The sequence below is a fragment of the Aplidium turbinatum genome, chromosome 2, assembly GCF_918807975.1.
Source record: "Aplidium turbinatum chromosome 2, kaAplTurb1.1, whole genome shotgun sequence".
Lineage (NCBI taxonomy): Eukaryota > Metazoa > Chordata > Ascidiacea > Aplousobranchia > Polyclinidae > Aplidium > Aplidium turbinatum.
The window spans coordinates 32,010,746-32,024,766 of NC_137473.1; the positions used below are offsets into that span (position 1 = coordinate 32,010,746).

The 14,021-nt window shown below is 36.8% G+C and overlaps 1 protein-coding gene and 1 pseudogene across 3 annotated transcripts in view; one reads left to right on the forward strand and one right to left on the reverse strand.

Annotated features, from left to right (window-relative positions):
- The window catches only part of LOC145765014 (uncharacterized), a 62,056-nt gene that overhangs the window by 38,128 nt on the left and 9,907 nt on the right, over positions 1–14,021 (reverse strand). For all 3 annotated transcript variants that reach the window (XM_082576746.1, XM_082576745.1, XM_082576747.1), the window contains exons 3-5: positions 2,623–2,697; positions 1,158–1,261; positions 329–476 (exon numbers count right to left, since the gene is read on the reverse strand). In XM_082576746.1, coding sequence (XP_082432872.1) covers positions 329–476; positions 1,158–1,261; positions 2,623–2,697 — 327 coding nt within the window. The remainder of the gene's footprint in view (positions 1–328; positions 477–1,157; positions 1,262–2,622; positions 2,698–14,021) is intronic.
- Positions 11,594–13,841, forward strand: LOC145765681 (uncharacterized; annotated as a pseudogene).

Below are 14,021 nucleotides of genomic sequence, written 5' to 3' on the forward strand. Positions count from 1 at the left end.
ATATACCAGACATATTGTCTGATTTGAAATAAGTTATACGAGTTATGAGACTGTTTGTTTGTTGAAAGAGACGCTATTGCAATGAGTTTACCCTAATTGCTGCATATTGTGACATTTAATGTCAAAATAGGTAAAAAAAAAAAAGCGAATAAAAAAACAACGTTTTTTGACATCTCTAGTCACCATGCAGTCCACTTCAAATAATTGCTTTTCATCACCTCTTATCCACTGCACAGCCCCTCACAAAAGTCAATACGTTTGTTTTGCTTTTAAAGTGTTTTTTTTTTTTCATACAATGGCCAGGAATTAAAGGATGATGTAAATGTACCTAGCAACTTGTCATTTTCTTCCTCTAGCATTTTTCTTTTGGTTTCTTGGGATTGTACAAGTTGTTGGTGAGTCAAAGATTTTTGTTCCAGTAATTGTTTTGCTTCTTTTACTTCATCCAGTTCTTCTTTTGCTCTGCTCAGTTCTTCCTGAAAAAAAGAAAGAAAAACGCTATTGGTATCAAAATATACTAGATATAAGTGTGATGCGAATGGACCACATGAGTCCCCACTCACCAGCGTTCTCTAACATATTAAATTGGAAGCATAAGGCAAGCAATATTATCCTTTAATTTGTGTTTTAACAAAGCAGTAAAAGCCACGATGTTATGAGTTACAAAGTTTAATTGATCGATTTGTAATGACACTGTGAACTTAAAAATCAAACAACGGTTTGATTAAAAACTGAAGTTATAGAATTTGGGTGTTGGCATCGGCAGCAGTGGCCGAGTGGTTAGCGCGTTGGGCTCGCAGTCGAGAGCCCGCACGTTCGACTCCAGCCACCCGCACTTGCTGTTGTTTCTCTGGGCAAGAAACTTTACGATAATTGCCTCTACCCAGTGATTGATTTCGAGTAATGGGTAGTACCAAATTTAAGTTATAAGTAGAGTAGACAACCGGAAACAGACATTGCCGTCAGCTGCAGCGTGGGTCAGGTGTACGTCGGAAGGCGTACCTCGTACACCGATACATAGCGCTCAAGTTTGCTTTCCCGCAATGCAGGATAAAGATATGAAAAACAAACAAACAAACATAAATGAAACGTGGCGACAATACAAAGAAAACTTAATGAAACACAACTTTACAGCTAATAATCTGGATGTTTTGTACCTTTACATCATCATGCTGTTCAAGAAGACTCTGATACTTAGACTGGTGTTTGTTATAAAGTTCTTCAACAACGTTGTCATGTACTTCTTTATTCTGTTGCATTTCTAAAAATAACCATTCACTTTTGGAGTAATTAAGACAACTCTTAAATACACTTGTCAGTAGTGAAGTGGGGACATCAATCCAATTCTCAAGAGGAGTTTGATCATCTCACTCTCTTGTCTCCTTAATTTAATCCTTCCATTATCAGCCGTAAGCCTAAAACGGACTGAAAACGAGGTACATACAGGATCACCTTTTTCAGAAAAACAGATAAAAACGACAATATATATCGCATATTTATCTACATAATTTAGAAAATAAAACACATATACTTTATTTATTTTTTAGAGAAAATGTTGATTTGTTAACTTTTACTAGCCAAAGTTCAATACTGATGGTTGATCTTTTATACACTTACACTTGGATAGGGCTGTTTAGCCGTTTGTGACAAATACTTGATTGACAACCATTTGTACCTTAATGTTAATAGGACCTGCATTGGTAAATACATATGATTCTAGGTTTCTAGATAAGCAGTAAGCACGTAACGCAATTATGCCTGCAGTTCTGTATGAAATGTTACCACAGGTTATATGATATTGATATTAAACCATGAACGTTCTTCAGTAGAATCTGTAAAATTGTGTTGAATTGTTGAAAAGTTATATCGGGTGAGGCAATAGGCTACTTTTAATTTTGGAATTTTTCAAAAACTATGATACTAAAATTTGGAATACATTAACACTACAGTATTGCACACTATTAGGCAGCCAGGTGAAAGAAAGCCACTCTGTCCCTCGGTCGACGGGCACTGGAGCCTCACCACCTTCTCCACCACAAGATCTCTGCTCTCCCAAACAAGCACCCCAGTCGACCAAAATCAAGACACCCATTTGTGCCAGCCGCTCAACTTCTTATCAACGAAGCTGATGTACAAGACATCTCTGGGGCTACTTGGGCGGACCATAAATGGAGTTCTGAATGGAAGTCAAGTGCCACCAGACTCTATTCGTTCATCCCCGACGTCGGCACACGCCCCATCGGCCTAACACTACCAAGACAGGCATGGATGCGCCTCAACCGTCTCCGTACGGGCGTCAGGCTTTTCCGCTCAACCATGCAGCAATGGGGAATGGCCTCTTCCTCCTCCTGTGAATGTGGTGACGAGGAACAGACTGCAGACCACATCATCAATGACTGTTACATCTTCAAGCCACCTAACGGAGTGGAAGGTCTGCGTGTCATGGATGATGAAACCAAAGACTGGCTGCTCTCTAGTAGCCTTCCAGTGTAGTCCGGGAACATCATGAATCTGGGGTGGTAAAAGGATAGACCCTCGGCCCCAGAAGCTCACACGACGACGAGGTGAAAGATACTATCTACATTCTACACCTTGTGAAAACAAAATGTCAAATTGACTAACCGTCATTTAACTGTGCATGAGCAGCTTTTGCTTCATCAAGTGAATTCTCTAAACTTGAACGCTCCTCTGAAATAACTGAAAACAGTGCAACACAAATTTAAATTCTGAAAGGTTACAGTTATAAAGATACTGTAACCTGATACTGTAAACAAATAGGATGAATGGTCATTTATTTTTGCTTGGATTCAAAACAAAACGTGCATAAATTAAAAACGTAAAGTGTGCATCTAATGAGAGAATGCGAAAGACCGTAGCTCTTAAAAGGCCGGAATTACCCGTTTCGGCTAGTTCCCTATTGGGCTAAGTTTTGAATTGTATTTTTTATTTTATTTCACAATATCGTTTCTTTTGTATTTCGACAAAGAAAAATAAATTGAAATAAAATTTAGCGCAAAATGCTTGAACTATTAAATTGAAATGTTTGCTCACATAAAATCGACATGTATCCTACGTCACCGTCTGTATGCAAACTTAGAATATATTAGAATCCTCAACTATTACAAAATTCCAAATCCAATGACGCCTTCAGTTTATTTAAAGAATGTTGTATTTTATTCCACAATATCGTTTCTTTTATAGTTGAAATTATCGAAGCTTTAGATGAGTGGGGTTTAGACCTAACTACTGAGATCTTAAAACTAAAAAGCGAATAAAATTTATTTTTGAACTATTAATTATTTGCTCAGATAAATTTGACATGTATCCTGTGTCGCCGTCTGCATGCAAACTTAGAATATATTAAAATCCTCAACTATTACAAAATTCTAATTCCAACGACGCCTTCTGTTTATTTAGAAAATTTTGTATTTTATTCCTTAATGTCGTTTCTTTTATATATAGTTGAAATTATCGAAGCTTTAGATGAGTGGGGTTTAGACCTAACCACTGAGATCTTAAATCATATTTATGAAACCGGAAACATCCCTAGTGATATGGTGGGTCTGCTACTATTCGACTAGTCCGATTCGGCTAGTCCAATTCGGCTACTTCCGTATTCGGCTACTATTTTGAATTGTATTTTTTATTTTATTTCACAATATCGTTTCTTTTGTATTCCGACAAAGAAAAATAAATTGAAATAAAATTTAGCGCCAAGTGTTTGAACTATTAAATTAAAATGTTTGCTTACATAAAATCGACATGTATCTTACGTCACCGTCTGTATGCAAACTTAAAATATATTAGAATCCTCAACTATTACAAAATTCCAAATCCAACGACGCCTTCTGTTTATTTAGAGAATGTGTATTTTATTCCACAATATCGTTTCTTTTATAGTTGAAATTATCGAAGCTTTACATGAGTGGGGTTTAGACCTAACCACTGAGATCTTAAGTCATATTTATGACACCGGAAACATCCCTAGTGATATGGTACAATCCATATTCATAACTTTACCAAAGAAAACCGGAGCAACAGCATGCTCACTCCACAGAACAATTAGCCTTGTGAATCATTTAACAAAGATCTTACTCCGAATCATGATGATGAGATTGAGACAAAAACTAAAATCGGAAATTTCAACAGCACAGTTTGGATTTGTTTCAGACAAAGGGACCACAGAAGGAATTTTTGCATTAAAAATGATAACGGAGAGATATATGTTCAATTCTTCTGTTTATATAGAGAATTTTGTATTTTATTCCACAATCCACAATATCGTTTCTTTTGCATTTTATCTAGTGTTTACCTTTGGGTGCCTTCCCAGACGGCAAAATCCGTCATTTTTACATTGACGAATTTTGTTGTTTGGGTTTGTTCAAAATATATAAGTGTTTTGTAACATCAAAACAACATTTTTTATGATTAACAATAGAAGTTAATGAGATAAAGTCTCAGCGAAAACGTGTCAACAAAAAAAAGACAGTTGCCAAATAGCGATTGACATAAAAGATGAAGTTAAAACCTAAGTGGCAGTTTAGAATAAACCTGGGTTTTGGCGTTACATGACCTGGAATTCCTTTGGTTACTTCCTTCGTTAGACTCTCAGTTGATGTTACTTTATCATGGCAGAAAAAGATTGTAGCCGAATAGGGAACTAGCCGAATCGGACTAGCCGAATTGGACTGTAGCCGAATAGGGAACTAGGCGAATCGGACTAGCCGAATAGTAGCAGACCCCTAAAAAGGCATATGAGGTTGTTGAATCTGCACTCTCTCTTTCAAACAGTCATACGAAAGCAAGTATATATTTCATTTTTAAATAGCAATTTGACACAATAAAGAAGAAGAAAGAACAGAAAAAAACAAAACAAATATAAATACGAAATGCAAGAAATGCAAAAAAATAAAACTTATATTGGACATAAAGTCTGGTAGTGGATGTCGCTTTTATAGCTCTTGATTCTTGAAAAAGTGTTTTTTGCAAGTTTTACTGAACAATTTGTAACCTTTTTCATGTGTTTTTTATATTTTGGGGTAGATTGTCACATACCATGATTCCCATGCATTTTAAACTTTTTTGGAATAGTTGGGTATTTGCCTGATGAGTATAAAGCGAATTGGAGCTTGAGCGTCTGGTAGGAAATACGAAAAGAAAATCTTAATTTGTTTTTGTCATCATGCACTGGCTGCATTAACCCATCATTGTTAAATCTTTCAAAGGATGGCATCTTGCCTGGTGCGAGACAAATTTCCTGGAGATGTCCAGACTTCCCAGCCAGCAAACTTGTTTACCGGTATACATGTCATGCATTGTGATTCAACGTCTGCAGACGTTGACTCAATGTAAAAACGACTAGTTTTGCTAGCTGGGTTGTGTGCTTTTGTCAATGCAAGTGTAAAATCGCTCATGACGTAATCACGGAAACCCTTTTAGTGGAAGGAAGTCGAGTTGCAACCGTGTTTATCTGTCTACTATTCTTTATTCACATTGCAAAACATTTCCCCAATCTTGGAACAACAAGTGCAGACATGAATACAAACTTGCATAGACGTTGACAACTAAAAGTAGCCTACTTCGGTTATTTTATCTATAAAAGAAACCCGTTGTGTCGAATAGCACGAAACGTGTGTGGCGAAATGTTTGATGCCGTTAGAACTTCGATCAAAGCATTTTCCCGCAGTGTTCAAAATGTTCTGGAAGAGAACTCCTTTCCATAAAAATAACAGCTTTTTTCATCTGTATTTCTGAACGTCTGGTCGGAAACTACGCAGTTTTCTACATGTGAAAAACTTTCGTGACAAGTATCCAACAGTCATTTTAAAGGGCGTGGAAACCCAAATTAACTTTTTGCGAGTTTTTTGTTTCAGCGTGATGTCATTGTGTACAACATGCGTTTTAGCAAAAAAAAAATCCAAATTTTGTTGCCCTTGTCTCGCGAAGGCCGCTTTTGTTTGATACCCGTTTGCGAGGTCTTGCGCGCATCAAGCTGTGACGCTGTTCGCTGTGACGTCACAAGGTACATATAATTGTGGCCAAAATTTTAAGACCAGACTTGATTTGTGACCATTTTTGCATTACTTCAAAATAATGCATCACGTATTGTTTCAGTTGCATCATCTTTATGCATCATCTTATATCTGATGCAGTATTTTGAAGTAATGCAAAAATCTCATAAATCAAATCTGGTCTTAAAATTTTGGCCACAACTATATGCGGTACACGACAACTGGGCGAGACAAAGTGGGCGATGCCACCTTGGGCGAGACCAGGTGGGCGACGGCCAAGGTGGGCGACGAGACAAGTGGGCGACGGCCAACGTGTCAAGTGGACGACGGCCAAAGTGGGCGGCGACGGCAGCGAAAGTTTAGCCGGTCGGAACGGTGGTGACATATATAATTTATGTAGTTGCTTTGTGGCGTCACGGTTTATCGTGAAGCTTAAGAGAATAAAGTCATATTTTCTGTTTTAGATCATAAAATATGACTTTTTATTTTTACTTATTACATATTAAATTTTACATAAATTATTACATATTAAATTTTACATACATTTTACATATTAAAATGCAGTTCAAACAGCTCCTGTAGACATTGAAATTTGATAATTTGTGGAAGAGAGGCGATGGGAGTTTCACGATGTTAATTTGCATTGTGACATCATCTTGACACATTATTTTGCAACACACAAACCAGTCTCTGAATATTATAAACACTTGCGTTAGGTCACTAGGTCAGCCAGTGCTGAGATCTTAACTACTAAGTAGCTGGTTACGTGCATTATACATTTGAATTTTGGCAGTGATTTTCAAGCGAAACCGAAGTTTTTTGTTAGTTGTTGGAGTGTGTTATTGTTCAAAATAGGCCTACATGTAAAAACTTACATACGAATCATTAACTATGGAGATTAGCATAAATTTGATGCTCTAAAAATAAAGTCATATTTTTCAATTTTTAGGTCATAAAAAAATTGCCCTAGTGAATAGTAATGACTTATTAACTTAACAATGACTGTTGATTTAACAAAGCCGACCAACAAACAATTTTTTAAAAGTTGTTTAGATTTTTCATTGCATTATTTTATATTGATTCAAGTCTTTGTTTGCAGTACAACGTTTAAACATAAGATTATGGTCTGGGATTACAGACATTTGTCTTTGTTTTGATCGCATGCGTCTGTCCCACAATTTGATTGGTGACCTATATATATGTTGTAGGCCACGACATTCTGAAAAAGGTGCTCACAAATTGAAATACTTCGTATAATACATGCAAGGCAAGTCGTAGTTGTCATCACAATCGAAAGCGTCTTTCGAGTTTCGAACGATACTCAGCTACCGGTTCAAACAAGTTGACAGTTCGTACTGAAGTATTTTTCTGACTACTCTTCCACAAATTATCAAATTTCAATGTCTACAGGAGCTGTTTGAACTGCATTTAGGAAGTTACTAGGGTTCAATCATTGCATTTTAAAGTAAAAATAAAAAGTCATATTTTATGATCTAAAACAGAAAATATGACTTTATTCTCTTAAGCTTCACAATAAACCGTGACGCCACAAAGCAACTACATAAATTATATATGTCACCACCGTTCCGACCGGCTAAACTTTCGCTGCCGTCGTCCACTTGGCACGTCGCCCACTTGTCTCGTCGCCCACCTTGGCCGTCGCCCACTTGACTCGTCGCCCACCTGGTCTCGCCCAAGGTGGCATCACCCACTTTGTCTCGCCCAGTTGTCGTGTACCGACTATATGTACCTTGTGACGTCACAGCGAACAGCATCACAGCTTGATGCGCAACGAGACCTCGCAAACGGGTATCAAACAAAAGCGGCCTTAGCGAGACGAGGGCAACAAAATTTTGATTTTTTTCTTGCTAAAACGCATGTTGTACACAATGACATCACGCTGAAACAAAAAACTCGCAAAGTTAATTTGGGTTTCCCCGCCCTTTAACAGAGCAATATTGCTAATTGGCTCAAACGGCGAAATACAAACTGGCATAGACGTTGACAACTAAAAGTAGCCTAAGTTATTTCATCTATAAAAGAAACCCATTGTGTCGAATATAGCACAAAACGTGTGTGGCAAAATGTTTGATGCCAGGCGTTAGAACTTCGATCAAAGCATTCTCCCGCAGTGTTCAAAATGGTGGCGCGGATGCCTTGGGAGTTTCTCGCGTGAAGCGTCGTTTTTAGACCTTGCCTTGAAGTAGGCTACGTGGCGCAAGAAAATATACGTAAGTCGGCACTCTTATGATTGCCCCCGATTGTTCTTTGACCTGACGACGTTTAGTCCTTTTTGTTTTCTTTTCTTTTTCCTAAGGCACGGCAATTGTCGAATAGACGACGCGTGTGGAGCAACGTGGTTGCCGAAAAAGGCAAAAATCGCAGCCCTAAGTGAGTAATTGCTAAATTAATCGAATAGTTTTGGTGAAATCCAAATTGCAAAGGAGAAGTGTTTATATATTTCCAGATACATTCTGATTAACATATCAGCGGTCCTACAAGCTATTTTACCCTATCTTAATAAAAGCTGTTTTCATATGCAGAAAGCATGTCACGGGCTATCTTAGCCCCGTGCTAATTAATCGTTAATAATGGGAGCTATGAAAATCACAGAGCCAAAATATTTTACAAGATAATAGCCATTGATGTGTATTGTGCATTAAGAAATTAAATTTTTACCCAACAAATTTATTGGAAAAAAGTGTTCGAGATGAAAAGACGTCAGAAAGTCGGTTTTTATTCTACTTTCCCAAAAATAGCTTCAAAATTGAAATGTTTGAATTATAACATAAAGTAATGCTAAACTAAACAATCAATTATTATATATATATAATAATTTTTCTCATAAATATAAGGCATTTTTGGCATTTTTGGGCGTTGTTACATTTCAAATTGCACTAACATTTATATTAGGGATGTGCCAATTACAGAATTTTTGCCGATGCCGATTCTTAAATATTTGCCAATTCCGATTCTTTGGTTAAATGATTAAAGCTGAGCACTTTTAGTTGGCGCTTTACAAGTGGTTGCGATTTTGTTACAAGGCGCTGCCTTTGAAGTGTCTAAAAGCGTTCACTTTGTCGCCTGCTCTAGACAGCGTGATTTTTTACGGTAGTTGTTTACTTCTTGCACGCTACAAAGTGGTGATAGACACGCGTTTTATTTGTCGCGGAAATCAGTGAAAAGAGAAAAATCGCCATTGCTCACAGAGTGCAAAATAAACGTAGCTTAATGCAGTGTGCAAAATATTATCTTGTGCAGTTTGCAGTATTTTTCTTGCAGAATTCAAGAATCAAGAAGGTGCCAGAAACAAGAAGAGAAAAAGACTAGAGTGTAAAAGAAAATGAACGCAGCGGTATTGAATATACAAAAACCCATAAAAAAGTAACACACCAGCCTTGCATTCAAAGTGCATCAATAGGCGAAAAAAGAAAAACATCTTGTGAAGAAATTACTATTGTTTTCGAACGCAGAGTTGCAGACAATCTTGTTGCTTAATGCTTAGCAAGCACCACCAGACTCCATTCATTCATCCCCGACGCCGACACACGCCCCATCGGCCTGACACTACAGAGACAGGCATGGGTGCGCCTCAACCGTCTCCGTACGGGCGTCAGGCTTTTCCGCTCAACCATGCACCAATGGGGAATGGCTTCTTCCTCCTCCTGTGAATGTGGTGCCGAGGAACAGACCGCAGACCACATCATCAATGACTGTACCATCTTCAAGCCACCTAACGGAGTGGAAGGTCTGCGCGTCATGGATGATGAAACTAAAGACTGGCTGCTCTCTAGCAGCCTTCCAGTGTAGTCCGGGAACATCGTGAATCTGGGGTGGTAAAAGGATAGACCCTCGGCCCCAGAAGCTCAGACGACGACGAACACGTGAAGATTACCGGGTAGCTGGTTTGATTACGTTTGCGCAATTACACGATTGTTTGTTGAACGCATTAAGCGTAATAGGCCTATATATACTTGGAGTTCACTTCTCTCTGCTTAGTAAATTAACATTAAACAACTTTCAGTGACTACAAACTTTACAACGATTAAACAATAATTACAAAGAACATTTCCGCTTTTTAATATTCAAAATTAAAGGCACGTAAATTAAAATGCAATAACATCAACTAAAAATGTCTGGGTCATTCCATGTCAAGTGATCCAGACCATGTAACCCACCCTCTCAGATTTTAATGAAAATTCACACACTGATAAAACTTTTCTTCCTGATTTCAAAAAACTAATTTTTTTTTAAATCGGTCAACTAAAACAAAAGTTACGGCCACTTAAAGTTGACTGGTTTTTGTGATCGCTGAAGCGTAAAATCCATTTCGCTTTCACAAGTTTAACTATAGGAAGATATTTCTCAGCTTGTAAGAAATTGTATTGATTGATATTTTTAGGTATTGTAGGACATATACTTCTTAAGCCATATCACTTAAAACTAAAGCTTTTGACCATCACCTTTGACCTTTAACCTCATGTTTATTAGTAGCCCCAATTGTGCTCAATCATGCGGAACATAACTTTTGATCATAAATAACTCATGGTGCTCACTAGTTACAATCACATGCAATGCATCATTTTAAAGGTATTTTCAAGGAGAATTGATATCAGAAATAAAATTAATGGCTTATTGAGTATTTCACATGAAATTTTTAAATCCAACATCATTTGTCTAAAAGTTATTATTTCGACCAGTTTTTGATACCCATCAATTGAATAAGAGATTATTAAGGTTTTCAAATATTTATTGAAACAGAAAGTTACAGCACAACTCTGTTTTCTAACAACCAGTCGTGTTGACTCATGTGTATGGTATATAGTTTGTAAGTTTATAAGCAGTTTTCTCTAATATATTTAATTAAGTTAATATGTAGTGAGTATTAAACTAATCTATGATATATGTCATAATTATGCTTCCTCGTACAAATCCTGGTTCCCTAAAGTCATGCTCAATGGAACACGTTCAGAATTATTGTTTGTTGTTAGGACACAAAAATGTGATGAATGCTTCACAGATCACTCCTGACACCATAGTGGGTGAGCATACCTTCTTACCAACAAAACTTACCTTCTACATAACTTGTCTATTAACAATAACGATAAGTTATAATATAATTATGTTAGCTTACATGAAAAACTAAGGGAAACAACTTTATATTGTTCATTAGTGGTCAATAACTCAATAATACATATGTTTTTAATAGGTACAATGGACAAGTGTAGTGTAGGTGTATTGCTTGATAGTGAATGTCATAAGAGAAAGTACTTATATCAAAAACAAAACTACTTTTTGTAAAAAATCTAAATGATGAAGAGCAAAGTCTACTTCATATTCGAGTAGCAGATGAGAATAAAAGAGAATGCATTCTTGAGACAATCTGTATGTTCCATAGACATAAGTATATTGATACTTATTCATCAAAGCAGAAGACTTGCTGTGACGTTTTCAAAGTTCATAGAAAACCTGTGCAAAATTTAAGTTTGCGCACTATCAGTCTGGATTGGCACGAAAAAGTTAAATCTTGTCAGCCTTTATTAAAACTCATACCTGGAAAAAAACTTTGTTCCAATTGCAGAATGAAAATTCAACGATTTATAGATACTTCTGAAACAGCTTCTTCATCTAGTGAAAGCGATATACAATCACTGCAGGTAGATAGTGTCAGTGGTGACTCATTGAACAATTTAAATGAAAGTTTAGGCAATTTGGGTGAATCACCAGTGAAACTTCAAGGCATTCCCTCAACCAGCAAAGCCAGTTATGGTAAAAGAAAACTGGCAAAAATAAACAAAACAGTACAATCAGAATTAACTAAAGTTTTACGTACGGATTTTGATAATGAGTGTTTCACAGAAAACAATAATTGTATTGTTGAAAGAGAAAAAAATAATCAAGAGTCGTTTCAAATAATGATAGCAAAAATGAAAGAAAAAATTCACTGCAACAGTTCTACAAGGGCAGATAAAATACAAGTATTAACAATGGCTCCAAATAACTGGCCAAGGAAAAAGGTTTCTGAGGTATTTGAAGTAAGTGAAAGACTAGTTAGACATGCTCATCAACTGGAAAGCACAAGTGGTATTCTCTCAATACCGCCACCACGAAAAGGAAAAACACTATCTGAGGAAGTGATTCAAAACGTAAAAGACTTTTACAACAACAACGAAAACAGTAGAATTATGCCTGGAATGAAAGATCGAATAAGCCTTGGTAAAAAAAGGTACGAACAAAAAAGGCTGCTACTTTGCACACTGAAAGAACTACCGGTATACACTGAATTTAAAAAGCAAAACGCTGACATCAATTTGGGATTTTCCAAGTTCTGCACACTTCGTCCGAAGTGGTGTGTCAGTGCAGGAGCATCTGGTACCCACAGTGTATGCGACTATGCGTATGTACCATTCATCAAAACACAATTTTGTTGTTATATGCAGCGCATATTGAAGAAAGCTACAAACAGTTGATTGCGCTATCAGTATGTGATGTTGAAAACAGAGACTGCATGCTCCAGCGTTGTCCAAACTGTCCAGGGTTTGGTGTAGTTGAAACATTGCTGCAAGAGAAATTTGAAGATCTCAATCAAGAAATTTCTTTCAAGCAATGGGTATCTGTTGATCGAACAGACCTAATCACACAATCTTTATCTGTTTCAGACTATATCAAGCTTGTTATCTCAAAACTAATAGGATTAGCACCACATCATTTCATTTCAAAATCACAAACCAATTACCTTAAAAAACGAAAAGAAAATTTAGATAAAGAAACTGCATTAATTTTGATGGATTTTTCAGAAAATTTCTCTTTCCACATACAGGATGAAGCACAAGGGTATCACTGGACACACAACAGTTGTTCAGTGCATCCCGTAGTTTGCTACTACAGAAACAGCATTGGAGAACCGATAACTACCAGTCTTTGCTTTCTTTCGAGTGAATTATTACATGACACTGTTATGGTTTATCTAATCCAGTGCAAAACCATAGACTTCTTGCACCTATTGCTACCAGAACTAAAGTGTGTTGAATATTTCAGTGACGGTTGTGCCGCTCAATATATAAATAGAAAATGTTTTTATAATCTATGCCAACATGAAAAAGAGTTTGGTGTAAAAGGATCATGGTCATTTTTCGCTACCAGCCACGGCAAGTCTCCGTGTGATGGTATTGGTGGAACAGTAAAGAGATCTACTGCAATAGAGAGTCTTCGACGTCCTTTCAGTGATCAGATTCTCACCGTTGATGCAATGATGGCATACTGCTCAAAATCTCTTACTAAAATTACATTCTTCAAATTGTCTCATGAAGATCTAGCCAAACAACGGATTAAACTGGAAGAGAGATATCAAAATGCAGTTACAATAAAAGGAACTCGTGCCTTCCATTACTTTGAACCTGTTACTGCAACCCAACTGGGCATGAAGCGCATCAGCAATGACAGTGAATTGGCACTAGTAGTTGATATCAACCCATCAAAACAACACACTGCTGCACAAAGCATCAACATTGGACAGTATGTTTCAGCTTTGTATGACAAAAATTGGTACATTGGCATTGTACAACGGGTTGACAAAACAAATGAAGATATTTTCCTAGAATTTATGCATCCCAAAGGACCATCATCTTCATTTTTTTGGCCAGAAAGGCAAGATACATGCTGGGTACCATTTCAACATATACTCTGCACAATCACTCAACCAACACTTGTGAATTCGCGTGGACAGTACCAAGTGCCTGTACAATCAATTGAAAGGATAACTCAGGCTTTCTTGTATCATTGTAAACATTAATGGCTGCATTTTACTACAACTTTTCTTATGCTAGAGCAAGACCAATTTATTGTGATCATCGATACTATACTGTAGAACTTCTAGTTTAAATTCATATTTAATTTAAGGATTCTTGTCACATTGCTTGAAAATTATAATGCTAACTTTTATTGCTGACGTTGATTGCTGCTGAATTACTAAACATTAAGTTCTTGTGTTTTTTCTTGTGTTGTTTGATA